Consider the following 14514-nt stretch of genomic DNA (forward strand, 5'->3'; position numbering starts at 1 on the left):
TAGCTCTGTTACTGATCCCTTCCATCACTTTACTGATAATACAAAGTAGACTGATGGGGTGGGAATTGGTAGGCTGTTGGAGTTGCCCTGCATTTTTTGTGCAAGATATACCTGAACTTGTTATGTCTACAATCAGTAAGGATGTTGTTTTATTGATCCTGGCTCTCCCATGTCCACACCACGTTGAACTAATGTATATCAGGTGTATGAGACTCTTCCAGGGTATTACAGCAGATTACCTCACATTCTCTCAGTAATCTTACAAAATCCTCCTATTATCCTTCCTCGAAATATGAGGCGAGTGTCTAACTGTCTCAGTATTTCTGTGTTTGTGAGTTGATTTGTTGGACGTTCACTTGAGAATTGTCTACCTGTCGTCCTAGCTCACTCTATTTGTCTCTGCCATCCTCCACTGCTCTCACCAGCTGACACACTTGTTCCTTCCTTATCCTCTTCCCTATGATAATATTTTTACAGAATGTTTATATGACAAAACCAATTAGCATTTATCAGATTAAAAAAAGTTAAGAACTGTGGATGCTGGAAATCAGAAACAAAAATAAAAATTGACAGAAAATTTCAGTAGATCTGGCAACATCTGTGGACAGAAAGCAGAGTTATCATTTAAGGATCAGTGACCCTTCTTCAGAACTGGTGTGTTTTTTCTAACAATTTCTGCTTTTGTATTTTTCAGATAATTCACTGACTAACCCCCACTAACTAAAGTTGCTTTTACAGGTTCACCTTGTAAAGGTGACTATACCAATAATTTTTCGCCCACATGAAACATTCTTGATGTTTATCCACACATTCCTTCATTTTCGCCTTTGAGTCTTTTAAATGTTCCTGTAATAGCTTATGTGCTCCAGTGAGCTTAGAAACATGGAGATGTAATCCAACATTGAGGATTTGCCTTTCTCATTTAGGAACTTCTCTCATGACCATAAACCAATCCAAATGGACTAAATCCAGCAGATTCATTTAGGGAATCTCTGGTAGGAAATAGTAGTGATGGCAACTGACTTATACCAAAGTGTCAATGATCTCCTGGAAATCTTTACACCTGAAGTTAGAACCCTGATCAGATTATATTTCAATTGGTAGACAAAATGAGTAAAAGTCTATATTAACCTTTCCTCTACTACCCTCGCGGTAACTGTTCTTAAAGAATTTGGTTTGTCTCATTATTGAGATATACAGCTCAGAAACAGGCCCCTTTAGCCAACCAGTCTGTGCCAGTCAAAAACAACCACCTAACTATTCCAATCCCATTCTCCTTTTCCCAAAGCCTTGTCTACCTTGGCATCTCAAGTGCACATCTAAATCCTTCTTCAGTTTTATAAGCTTTGCTGCCTTTCCCAATCTTTAGAGAAAGTTCCAGATTCCCACGACTCTCCTCGCATCCCGAATAAACCTCTTCTCCCTTAAGTCTACATCGTCTTGTCATTGACCCCTCAACCAAGAAGAGAGGCTTCTGCCTGCAATAACTCAGGAAGCTCAGGTTTTGTTGAAAATCGAGCCTCTACTTATGGGTCTGCGTTTTTAAAACCTATTTTCCAATCAACTCGCACAGTGATGTTATTACACACCTCTAGAACAGGTGGGACTTGAACCCAGGCTACCTGACTCAAAGACATGGATAGAGCAGGGTGAGGAATGGATGTTGCAGGTTCCAGGGGTTACATCTTTCCTTAAGAACAGGCAAGGTGGTAAAAGAGGGGGAGGTGTGGCCTTGTTCGTCAAGGATAGAATAACGGTGGCTGAAAGAACTTTTGATGAGGACTCGTCCACTGAGGTAGTGTGGGCTGAGGATAGAAACAGGAGAGGAGAGGTCACACTGCTTGGAGTTTTTTACAGGCCTCCACAGAGTTCCAGGGAGGTGGAAGAGAGGATTAGCAAAATTATTCTGGGTAGGAGTGAAAGGAACAGGGTGATCATTATGGGGTCTTTAACTTCCCCAACATTGACTGGAAATGCAGTAACTCTAGTACGTCAGATGGATCAGTTTTTGTCCAATGTGTACAGGAGGGTTTCCTGACACAGTATGTCGAAGAGCCGACAAGAGGGGAGGCTGCACTGGATCTGGTGCTTGCTAATGAACCAGGCCTGGTGTTTGATTTAGTTGTAGGTGAGCACTTTGGAGAGTGTGACCATAATTCAGTTACATTTAGTTTAGCGATGGAAAGGGATAGGTACATGCCACAGGTCAAGAGTTATCAATGGGACAAGGGCAATTATAATGCGATTAGGCAAGAATTAGGATGCATAGAATGGGGTAGCAAAATGCAGGGGATGTAGACAATGGAAACATGAAGCTTGTTTAAGGAACAGATATTGCGTGCCCTTGATAAATATATCCCTGTCAGGCAGGGAGGAAGTGATAAGGTAAGGGAACTGTGGTTTACTGCAGAAATTGCATCTCTTGTTAAGTGGAAGAGGGAGGCTTATGTGTTGATGAGACAAGATGAGGTGATGGAGAGTTACAGATCAGCTAGGAAGGATTTAAAGAGAGAGTTAAGAAGAGCAAAGAGAGGACACAAGCAGTCTTTAGCAAATAGAATAAAGGAGAACCCTAAAGCTTTCTATAGGTATGTGAGGAATAAAAGGATGACTAGGATAGGAATAGGACCAATCAAAGACAGAAGTGTGGACCCTGTGGAGATTGGAGAGGTGCTAAAAGAACATTCTCATCAGTTTTCACTCAGGAAAAGGAGAATATTGTAGAGGAGAAGAATGAGGTAAGAGATATTAGACTAGAAAGGATCGAAGGTAATTATGAAGAGGTGTTCTCAATTGTAGAAGGAGTGAAAGTAGACAAGACCCCTTGGCCGGATAGGATTTATCCGAGGATTCTCTGGGAAGCTAGGGAGGAGATAGCAGAGCCTTTGGCTTTGATATTTGAGTCATCATTACCTACAGGTTTAGTACCAGAGGACTGGAGGATTGCAAATGTTGTGCCCTTGTTCAAGAATGGGAGTAGAGATGACCCAGGTAATTATAGACCAGTGAGCCTTACTTCTGTTGTAAGAAAGGTTTTGGAAAGGATTATGAGAGATAAGATTTATAGTCATCTAGCTAGCAGCAATTTGATTTCAGATAGTCAACATGGTTTCGTCAAGGGCAGATCGTGTCTCACAAACCTCATTGAGTTTTTTGAGAAGGTGACCAAGCATGTAGATGAGGGTAGGGCAGTTGACGTGGTATACATGGACTTCAGTAAAGCCTTTGATAAGGTTCCACATGGTATGCTGTTGGAGAAAATTCTAGATTAGTGGTGCTGGAAGAGCACAGCAGTTCGGGCAGCATCCGAGGAGCTTTGAAATCGACGTTTCGGGCAAATTTCGAAGCTCCTTGGATGCTGCCTGAACTGCTGTGCTCTTCCAGCACCACTAATCCAGAATCTGGTTTCCAGCATCTGCAGTCGTTGTTTTTACCTGTTGGAGAAAATGCAGAGGTATGGAATTGAGGGTGATTTAGCAGTTTGGATTAGAAACTGGCTTTCTGAAAGAAGGCAGCGAGTGGTGGTTGATGGAAAATATTCAGCCTGGAGTCCGGTTACTAGTGGTGTGCCACAAGGATCTGTTTTGGGACCACTGCTGTTTGTCATTTTTATAAATGAGTTAGACGCAGGCATAGGTGGGCGGATTAGTAAATTTGTAGATGACACTAAAGTCTGTGGAGTAGTGGACAGTTTGGAAGAATGTTACAGGTTGCAGGGGACTTGGATAAACTGCAGAATTGGGCTGAGGGGTAGCAATCGGAGTTCAATGCAGCTAAATGTGAGGTGATTCACTTTGGGAAGAATAACAGGAAGACAGAGTACTGGGTCAATGGAAAGGTTCTTGGTAGTGTGGATGTGCAGAGGGATCTTAGAGTCCATGTACATAGATCCCTGAAAGTTGCCACCCAGGTGGATAGTGCTGTTAACAAGGCATATGGTGTGTTAGGTTTCATTGGTAGAGGGTTTGAGTCCCGGAACCGCAATGTCATGCTGCAACGATACAAAACGCTGGTGCGGCCACACTTGGAATATTGTGTACCGTTCTGGTCCCCATATTTCGGGAAGGATGTGGAAGCATTGGAAAAGGTGCAGAGGAGATTTACCAGGATGTTGCCTGGTCTGGAGGGAAGGTCTTATGAGGAAAGGCGGAGAGACTTGAACCTGTTCTCATTGGCAAGAAGAAGGCTAAGGGGGGATTTGATAGAGACATACAAGATGTTCAGAGGATTAGATAGGGTAGACAGTGAAAGTCTTTTTCCTAGGATGATGTCAACTTGTACGAGGGGGCATAGCTACAAATTGAGGGATGATAGATTTAAGACAGATGTCAGAGGCAGGTTCTTTACTCAGAGAGTGGTAAGGGTGTAGAATGTCCTACCTCCCAATGTCGTTAACTCAGCCACATTAGGGAGATTTAAACAATCCTCAGATAAGCAAATGGATGATGATGGGACAGTGTAGGGGGATGGGCTTAGATTAGTTCACAGGTCGGCGCAACATCGAAGGCCGAAGGGCCTGTTCTGCACTGTATTGTTTTATGTTCTAAAGGGAGGGATACTACCACTGCACCACATGAGCACTTCTCCCCCGCCTGACCCAGAATCCAACTTTGTTTTTCACCTGTTTATTTTTTATCTAGTCAGCTCAAGTAATGTTATCACCCATCGATAAAGCAGGAGGGACTTGAACCTGGGCCTGCTGATTCAGAGGGACACTACCACTCTGCCACAAGAGCTCCCCCCGCACATCATCTGCTTTATTCCCCCCCTTCTTTCTACCCAAAAGTGTTACCTACTCAAAAGTGAGTCACCTTCCCACCATCAACCACCACCAGTAAAAACACCCGTGGAGACAATTCCATGGCTCTGTTTTTAAAAGGTTTCAGATGAAGGCTCAAGTTCCGTCTGGGGAAGCCATTGTCTATTACCAGGGGAACTCATACTCAACAAGCTCTATAGGGAGATTAATTAGTGACTTTCCATGGGTCTTATAGGGGTTCTCTCACCACCCTGTCTGCACTCCCTATAATTTTATACAGCTGAAACATGGCCTTCCTCAGTGTGGTCTCTCCAAACAAAACAACCCCAGAGTGTCTGGTCTGTCTTTGTAACTAAAACTCTCCAGACCATGCATCATCCCAGTAAGTCTCTCCTGCATCCTCTCCAGTGCTATCATATCCTTCCTATAATGTGGATTCCAGAAATGCATATAATACTCCAACTGCAGCCTAACCACGTTTTACACAGTTCCAGCATAATCTCTCTGCTCTTAAACCTGTGCCTTGGTTGATAAAGGCAGTCCACCACATATCTTCTTAACCATTTTCTACATGCACACCAAGGTCTCTCTGATCCTCAGTCCTTCCCAGGGCCCTACCCCTCGTCATGTATTCCTTTCTCTTGATTATCCTGTTCATGTACATCACCTCACATTTATACAGAGTAAATTCCATTTGCCACTGACTAGCCTGTCTATATCCTTCTGTAATCTAAGGTTTTCTTCCTCACTCTTTACCACTCCCACCAATTTTCACATCATACATGAACTTTCTGATCAACCCTCCTACATTCGTGTCTAACTGATTTATATAAATCACTGACAGCAAAGACCCCAACTCTCACCCTTGTGCATCCCCACTGGACACAGACTTCCAGTTGAAAGATCACTCCCTCAACTATCACCCTCTGCTTCCTGCCACTCAGCCAATTGTGGATCCAGTTGGGAAACTTTCCTTGGATCCCTATGGGCTCTTAACCATGCTATCAGTCTCCCATTAGGAACCTTATCAAAGCTCATGGTGAAAACTGCATCAACCACACTGGCCTCATCTACGAACGTCTTTACTCCTGTTCCTAGAGCTCCTTCAAATAAGGGTCAAGATTACAGTGGTGCTGGAAAAGCACAGCAGGTTGGGCAGCATCGGAGGAGCAGGAAAATCGACAGGAACGCTGAAAGGCTTTTGCCCGAAACATCGATTTTCCTGCTCCTCGGATGCTGCCTGACCTGCTGTGCTTTTCCAGCGCCACTCTAATCTAGACTCTGATCTCCAGCATCTGCAGTCCTCACTTTTGCCTCCTTGAAATGAGGGCCAATACACCATTTGCCCTTTTCATTGCTGAGTGCACCTGTAGGCAAGCTTTTAGTGAGTTATGAACAAGGACACCCAGACCATCTTATGCACTTGCACTCCCCAAACTGTCACCACTTTAAAAATATACTGTCTTTCTGGGTTTTTTTCTAACAAAGTTATTCACATTCTATTCTATTGTCTAACATATTCAATGAAGCTATCAAAGTCCTCGTGAAACCTTTTTGCATCCTTCTCACAGCTTATCCAGTTTGGTATCATCAGTAAAGTCAGAAATCTTACAACAGAAATTTATATTCAAAGCATCCAATGCATCCAGACTCAATGATGCCAAATCACTGCTAGTCATCGCCCACTTTGTGCCCTCTGAAAATTACCGTCATGCCCATGTCAAAATTTACACCAAATTCCATTCAGACTCTTCCATGTGCTTTGTTGATCTACACTTGGTCCAGCAAGGCTACAAATTTAAAAATCTCTTCCTTATTATTGTATCTACCTGTGCCTGCCCGTGCCAATCTCTATCATCTCCTCCAACCTCAGAACAGTGTAAAGGGGCTCTGCCATTTCTCACATTGCTCACTGCTCCTCAGGAATCCCGACAGCTACAAATTCACCGCTCATGTACATGACTGGGGATGGGAGGGTGGTGATAGCAGTTTAAAACTCATTCAATTTTGAAATTTTTGCAATAATCTGCATTCTATCCCATTTTAAATACCTGTCCTTTTGATGCAGTTACATTAGAGTGGAACTGCACCTAGACCTAGCTCAAAAGCTCTTCACAATGCACTGACCTCCTACCTGTTGCATTTGCTCAAAGGTCAAAGGGTAAGTGCTATTGACAGCTCCTCTGGGTGACAGCACATTCAGGAAATCCAGTAGTGCTCCAAACTGAAAGATAAAAGCAACAGTCAGCCAGAGACCACAGGGAAGCCACAAACGACCCAACAGTCTAAACGCCTACCTTGGTCATACGGACAGTACCATATGCAAACTTCACAGTGGGTGGAGGTACTGGACCCAAAGGGATAGCTCGAAACTGAGAACAAAATAAGAGTGAATAAAAAATTAAGCTGCAATATTTCTCACAAATGAATTACAGCCCCCATGAAGAGCTCCTCTACACTGTCCCCATCAAACACACCCAGGACAGAGACAGTATTTGGTTAGATATAGTGTAAAGCACCTTCCACACTGCAAATCTAAATATTCAGCAATTGAGACTGTGCAATGAGATGTACTTGCATTGAGAAACTGAGTTTCACAGATAGAAAGATGTTGAGAAAGTGGAACTCAGGATTACAGTCTAATTCGCTGGCAGAATGTCTGAATTAAATCTGAACCGAGGCTGACACTCCCACGTGCAGTACTGAGGGAGTACCACACTGTTGGAAATTCAGTGCTGAGGGAGTGCCGCACTGTCGGAGGGTCAGTACTGAGGGAGTGCCGCACTGTTGGAGGGTCAGTACTGAGGGAGTGCCGCACTGTCGAAGGATCAGTACTGAGGGAGTGCCGCACTGTCGGAGGGCCAGTACTGAGGGAGTGCCGCACTGTCGGAGGGCCAGTACTGAGGGAGTGCCGCACTGTCAGAGGGCCAGTACTGAGGGAGTGCCGCACTGTCGGAGGGTCAGTACTGAGGGAGTGCCACACTATCAGAGGGTCAGTACTGAGGGAGTGCCGCACTGTCGGAGGGTCAGTACTGAGGGAATACCGTACTGTCGGAGGGTCAGTACTGAGGGAGTTGCCGCACTGTCGGAGGGTCAGTGCTGAGGGAGTGCCGCGCTGTCGGAGGGTCAGTGCTGAGGGAGTGCCGCACCGTCGGAGGGCCAGTGCTGAGGGAGTGCCGCACTGTCGGAGGGTCAGTACTAAAGGAATGCTGTACTGTCGGAGGGTCAGTACTGAGGGAGTGCTGCACTGTCTGAGGGTTGGTACTGAGGGAGCAGCGCACTGTCTAAGGATCAGTACTGAGGGAGTGCCACACTATTGGAGGGTCAGTTTTTTCAAGGTCTCTATGAACCGGGGTGAGGACCCAGAGGACTGGAAAATTGCTAATTTTGTCCCCTTGTTTAAGAACGGTAGCAGGGATAATCCATGTAATCATAGACCAGTGAGCCTGACGTCAGTGTTAGGGAACCTGCTAGAGAAGATATTGAGGGATAGGATCTATTCCCACTTGGAAGAAAATGGGCTTATCAGTGATAGGCAGCAAGGTTTGTACAGTGAAGATCATGTCTTACCAACTTAACAGAACTTTCTGAGGAAATGACAATGTTGATTGATCAGGGAAGGGTTGTTGATGTTATATACATGGACTTCAGTAAGGCGTTTGATAAGGTTCCCCGTGGTAGGCTGATGGAGGAAGTGAAGTTGAATGGGGTCCAGGATGTTCTAACTAGATGGATAGAGAACTGGCTGGGCAACAGGAGACAGAGAGTAGTGGAAAGGAGTTTCTCAAAATGGAGACCTGTGACCAGTGGTGTCCCACAGGGATCCGTGCTGGGGCCACTGTTGTTTGTGATATACATAAATGATCTGGAGGAAGGTGTTACGACAGGGGGTAAACTCTCCTGCTTAATTTAAACCAGCAACACAGAAAAGAATTGTCCCATGCGATAACTTGTGAAAATTCCAGAGGCCACGAACTATTTAAAGTAAAAATTAACACCTTTGTTTCTTAAGGTATAACAGAATAATTAACTAACAACTATTTACAACTCCTTTCTCTAACCGATCTTTTTCTTTCCCTTCTATAACACAAGTCCGATAAAACCCCCGAATAGGATTTACCAAAAATTCAAGTTTTCAAAACCAGCCAGAAATCGAGTCTTCTTTTCTTCTTCTTCAGGATTATCCTTTCCAGGTTACTGATCAATAAAGGTACCCTTAAGAGAGCTACTCTCCGGGCCGTCTGCAGGTGTTGTTGGCTTGGCAGTTCTCCTTCCAACTGTTAAATTTTCTCTGGTCTTACACCCCCAAAGCATTGGCTTGTGTCATTGGCTTTGAAGATTGTCATTATACAGTAGCGCCTCGACATACGAACGTCTCCGTTCACGAATAAATCGGTTTGCGAACAGGATTGTATGTAAAATTTTGCTTCAACTTACATACGAAATTCAAGGTACAAACAAAGGTATGAACGCAAAAAGCCCATGTGCAACCACGTGGTTTCATTGTTCTGCTTTGCAAAACGTTTGTTGAACACAAAAGCTCTCGGGCCCCGCGTGATCTCATTTAGTTCGTCTTTAGCGTGCGTGCTGTGGACAGCGTTCGTTGCTACGCCCATGCATTCTTACGTTATCCCAACAATGGGAAAAATTGATTCAGTTTGTGAACCGGGTCCCGGAACTGATTAAGTTCATTAGTTGAGGCGCTACTGTCCTCAATTCAAACTTAATTGGAATTTGATATTTTTCGGGGTATAGTTTAAATCGATTAGCCGAATTTGTTTTTTCATCTCCAGGCAACGCTGCTAAGCTAGCTCTCCACCAAGTGTTACATTGTTATCTTATTCAGAACACGGTGCTGTGACAGGTAGTTCTGCTAGCTTTTAACTCTTTTAAAGGTACAGTACACCCACATCTCCATAAGAAAGGTATAGGTGGTCTGATTAGCAAATGCGCAAATGACATTAAGATTGGTGGAGTAGCAGATAGTGAAGAGGACTGTAAGAGAATACAGCAGAATACAGATAGATTGGAGAGCTGGGCACAGAAATGGCAGATGGAGTTCAATCTGGGCAAATGAGAGGTGATGCATTTTGGAAGATCCAATTTAAGAGCGAACTATACAGTAAATGGAAAAGTCCTGGGGAAAACAGATGTACAGAGAGATCTGGGTGTTCAGGTCCACTGTTCTCTGAAGGTGGCAACGCAGGTCAGTAGAGTGGTCAAGAAGCCATACACTATGCTTTCCTTCATCAGTCAGGGTGTTGAGTACAAGAGTTGGCCGGTCACGTTACAGTTGTATAGGACTTAGTTTGGCCACATTTGGAATACTGCGTACAGTTCTGGTCGCCACATTACCACAAGGATGTGGATGCTTTGGAGAGGGTGCAGATGAGGTTCACCAGGATGTTGCCTGGTATGGAGGGCACTAGCTATGAAGAGAAGTTGAGTAGATTAGAATTATTTTCATTAGAAAGATGGAGGTTGAGGGGGAACCTGATTGAGGTCTACAAAATCATGAGGTACAGACAGGGTGGATAGCAAAAAGATTTTTCCCAGAGTGGGGTACTCAATTACTAGGGGTCATGAGTTCAAAGTGAGAGGGGCAAGATTTAGGGGAGATTTGTGTGGGAAGTTCTTTATGCAGGGGGTGGTAGGGACCTGGAACACATTGCCATTTGAGGTGGTAGAGGTGGGCAAGATAACGTCATTTAAGATGTATCTAGACAGATTCATGAATCGGCAGGAAACAGAAGGATACAGACACTTAGAAAATAGGCGACAGGTTTAGATAGAGGTTCTGGATCGGTGCAAGCTTAGACGGCCAAAGGGCCTGTTCCTGTGCTGTAATGTTCTTTACTCTTTATACAGCAAACCGTGGGAAATGGATATCGAGATAGTACTTTGACCAATATTCCTTCCTAAAACAGCAGCCTCTAAAAACAGTTAACTATTTATAAAACTATTGCTACTTATGGCAGTTTGCCATGCATAGGTTAACTCCTTCAACCAGAAAATCTATGATTAGAACCTGATCCTGTCCATTCATCCACCTCCCTCCCCACCTCTTCAGATACACTCCTTCTTGTGTCTTCAGTCTCCCCTGAGCTCTGGTCACATCATCCTGTTCTGATATAGAGGCGAGGGTAATTGGTTCGTACCTTACTAATCACATCTCGCAGTGCATAAAACTTCTGTGTGGGATCTCCTGCCTCGGACAGAGGGGCATTGTAATCATAGCTGGTGGTAATAGGACGGTACTTGGTATTGTAGTCAGCACCTGCGGAAGGAATTAATCAGGATTCTGATATCATGGTATTCCCCAAAACCCCATCACCTACTCCCTGTGCCTCCCATACACAGCCTTCCCCAGTCCCCCACAGAGATACAAACTGATTGAAAAACATTCAGACATCTCAGAAGGTTCGGCCCACTGTGCTGCTGATGGGGGTCTGTTTGTGTTTAGTTCTAATTTGGCATTTTTGTCTCCAACTTTCAAACTTTCTCAAAGTTTAGAATCTTGACAACTCCATGTTAATATTGATTATGAAAGTAGCTTCAAGGACCCGTTCAGGTCAGGTGGCCCAGCCACTCAGGACTGGAGGGGAGTCATAGGCATTGAGATGTACAGCACAGAAACAGACCCTTCGATCTAACTCGTCCATGCCAAACAGGTATCCTAAATGAATCTAGTCCCATTTGCCAGCATTTGGCCCATATCCCTCCAAACCCTTCCTATTCATGTACCCATCCAGATGCCCTTTAAATATCAGAATTGTACCCACCTCCACCACTTCCTCTGGCAGCTCATTCTATACACATCACCCTCTACATGAAAAATGTGCCATTCAGGCCACTTTTAAATCTTTCCCATTAAACCTACGCCCCCTAGTTCTGGACTCACCAATCCCAGGGAAAAGACTTTGTCTATTTACCCTATCCATGCCAATCATGATTTTATAAACCTCGATAAGGTACCCCTCAGCTTCCGACGCTCCAGGGAAAACAGTCCCAGCCTATTCAGTCTCTCACTATAGCTCAGATCCTCCAACCCTGGCAACATCCTTGTAAATCTTTTCTGAACCCTTTTAAGTTTCACAACATCTTTTCTACAGCAGGGAGACCAGAATTCAATGCAGTATTCCAAAACTGACCAAACCAATCTCCTGTACAGCCACAATATGACCTCCCAACTCCTGTACTCAATGCACTGACCAACAAAGGCTCTCATATCTTCACTATCCTATCTACCTGCAACTCCACTTTCAAGGAGCTATGAACCTGCACTCCAAGGTTTCTTTGTTCAGCAACACTCTCTAGGACCTTACCATTAAGTGTTAAAGTCCTGCCCTGATTTGCCTTTCAAAAATGCAGCATTTATCTAAATTAAACTCCACCTGCCATTCCTCAGCCCATTGGCACATCTAATCAAGATCCCATTGTATTCTGACATAAACACCTTCGCTGTCCACTACACCACCAATTTTGGTGTCATCTACAAACTTATTAACTACACCTCCTAAACGTCTGGATATTAAACCTACAGCTCAGCAGCAAACCTACACCCTACACCTCCTATGTTCACATCCAAATCATTTACATAAATGACGAAAAGCATTGGACCCAGCACCTATCCTTGTGGTACACCACTGGTCACAGGCCTCCAGTCTGACAAACAACCCTCCACCACCACCCTCTGTCTTCTACCTTTGAGCCAGTTTTGTATCCAAATGGTTAGTTCTCCCTATATTCCACGTGATCTAACCTTGCCAACCAGTCTACCATATGGAACCATGTCGAACACCTTCCTGAAGTCTATATAGATCACATCTACCGTTCTGTCTTCATTAATCCTCCTCGTCACTTTTTCAAAAAAATCAATCAAGTTAGTGAGACACGATTTCTCACACGCACGAGAACTAACGTGCTTCCACATTTCAAGATGGATGGTAGAGATAAACAAGGGAATTACAGACCATTGAGTCTCACATCAGTGTTCAGGAAACTACGAGATAAAATTCTTAAAGAGAATTAAACTCCACTTGAGAGGCAAGGTTTGATCAGCCAAAGTCAGCATTTCTTTATCACAGGGAGGTCAAGCTGAACATTTCGTGGAGGTGCCCAGGTATGGATGAGGATAGTGAAGTTGATGTACTTTATATAGATTTCAGCAAACACAGGAATTAGGAGTGTGTGTAGGCAATTGGACTCAGAGTCATAGAAATGTACAGCAAGGAAACAGACTCTTCGGTCCAACTCACCCATGCCGACCAGATATCCTAACCTTATCTAGTCCCATTTGCCAGGCTTTGGCCCATATTCCTCTAAACCCTTCCTATTCATATTACCATCCTGATGCCTCTTAAATGCTGCAATTGTACCAGCCTCCACCACTTCCTCTGGCAGCTCATTCCATACACGCACTACCCTCTGTGTAAAAACGTTGCCCCCTTAGGTCTCTTTTATATCTCTTTTATCTGCTTACATAGAAAATAGAACATAGAACAATACAGCACAGAACAGGCCCTTCGGCCCACGATGTTGTGCCCAACATTTGTCCTAGCTTAAGCACCTATCCATGTACCTATCCAATTGCCGCTTAAAGGTCACCAATGATTCTGACTCTGCCACTCCCACAGGCAGCGCATTCCATGCCCCCACCACTCTCTGGGTAAAGAACCTACCCCTGACATCCCCTCTATACCTTCCACCCTTCACCTTAAATTTATGTCCCCTTGTAACACTCTGTTGTACCCGGGGAAAAAGTCTCAGACTGTCTACTCTATCTATTCCCCTGATCATCTTATAAACCTCTATAAAGTCACCCCTCATCCTTCGCTGTTCCAATGAGAAAAGGCCTCGCACTCTCAACCTATCCTCGTACGACCTATTCTCCATTCCAGGCAACATCCTGGTAAATCTCCTCTGCACCCTCTCAAAAGCTTCCACATCTTTCCTAAAATGAGGCGACCAGAACTGCACACAGTACTCCAAATGTAGCCTAACCAAGGTCCTGTACAGCTCCAACATCACCTCACGATTCTTGAGTTCAATCCCCCTGTTAATGAACGCGAATACACCATAGGCCTTCTTACAAGCTCTATCCACCTGAGTGGCAACTTTCAAAGATCTATGAACATAGACCCCAAGATCCCTCTGTTCCTCCACCTGACCAAGAACCCTACCATTAACCCTGTATTCCGCATTCTTATTTGTTCTTCCAAAATGGACAACCTCACACTTGGCAGGGTTGAACTCCATCTGCCACTCCTCAGCCCAGCTCTGCATCATATCTAAGTCCCTCTGCAGCCGACAACAGCCCTCCTCACTGTCCACAACTCCACCTATCTTTGTATCATCTGCAAATTTACTGACCCACCCTTCGACTCCCTCATCTAAGTCATTAATAAAAATTACAAACAGCAGAGGATTCAGAACTGATCCCTGCGGAACTCCACTTGTAACTGGACTCCAGGCTGAATATTTACCATCTACCACCACTCTCTGACTTCGGCCGGTTAGCCGGTTCTCTATCCAACTGGACAAACTTCCCACTATCCCATGCCTCCTGACTTTCCGCATAAGCCTACCATGGGGAACCTTATCAAATGCCTTACTAAAATCCATGTACACTACATCCACTGCTCTACCCTCATCCACATGCTTGGTCACCTCCTCAAAGAATTCAATAAGACTTGTAAGGCAAGACCTACTCCTCACAAATCCGTGCTGGCTGTCCCTAATCAAGCAGTGTCTTT

At 44.4% G+C, this 14514-nt stretch overlaps 1 protein-coding gene across 2 annotated transcripts in view; it reads right to left on the bottom strand.

The window, feature by feature from the left end:
• The window catches only part of glb1l (galactosidase, beta 1-like), a 91065-nt gene that overhangs the window by 7586 nt on the left and 68965 nt on the right, over positions 1–14514 (bottom strand). For both annotated transcript variants that reach the window (XM_072580066.1, XM_072580067.1), the window contains 3 exons: positions 10918–11036; positions 7057–7131; positions 6894–6983 (listed from right to left, as the gene is read on the bottom strand). In XM_072580066.1, the coding sequence (XP_072436167.1) occupies positions 6894–6983; positions 7057–7131; positions 10918–11036 (284 nt within the window). The remainder of the gene's footprint in view (positions 1–6893; positions 6984–7056; positions 7132–10917; positions 11037–14514) is intronic.

This window comes from Chiloscyllium punctatum, chromosome 10 (genome assembly GCF_047496795.1).
Source record: "Chiloscyllium punctatum isolate Juve2018m chromosome 10, sChiPun1.3, whole genome shotgun sequence".
Taxonomy (NCBI): Eukaryota; Metazoa; Chordata; class Chondrichthyes; order Orectolobiformes; family Hemiscylliidae; genus Chiloscyllium; species Chiloscyllium punctatum.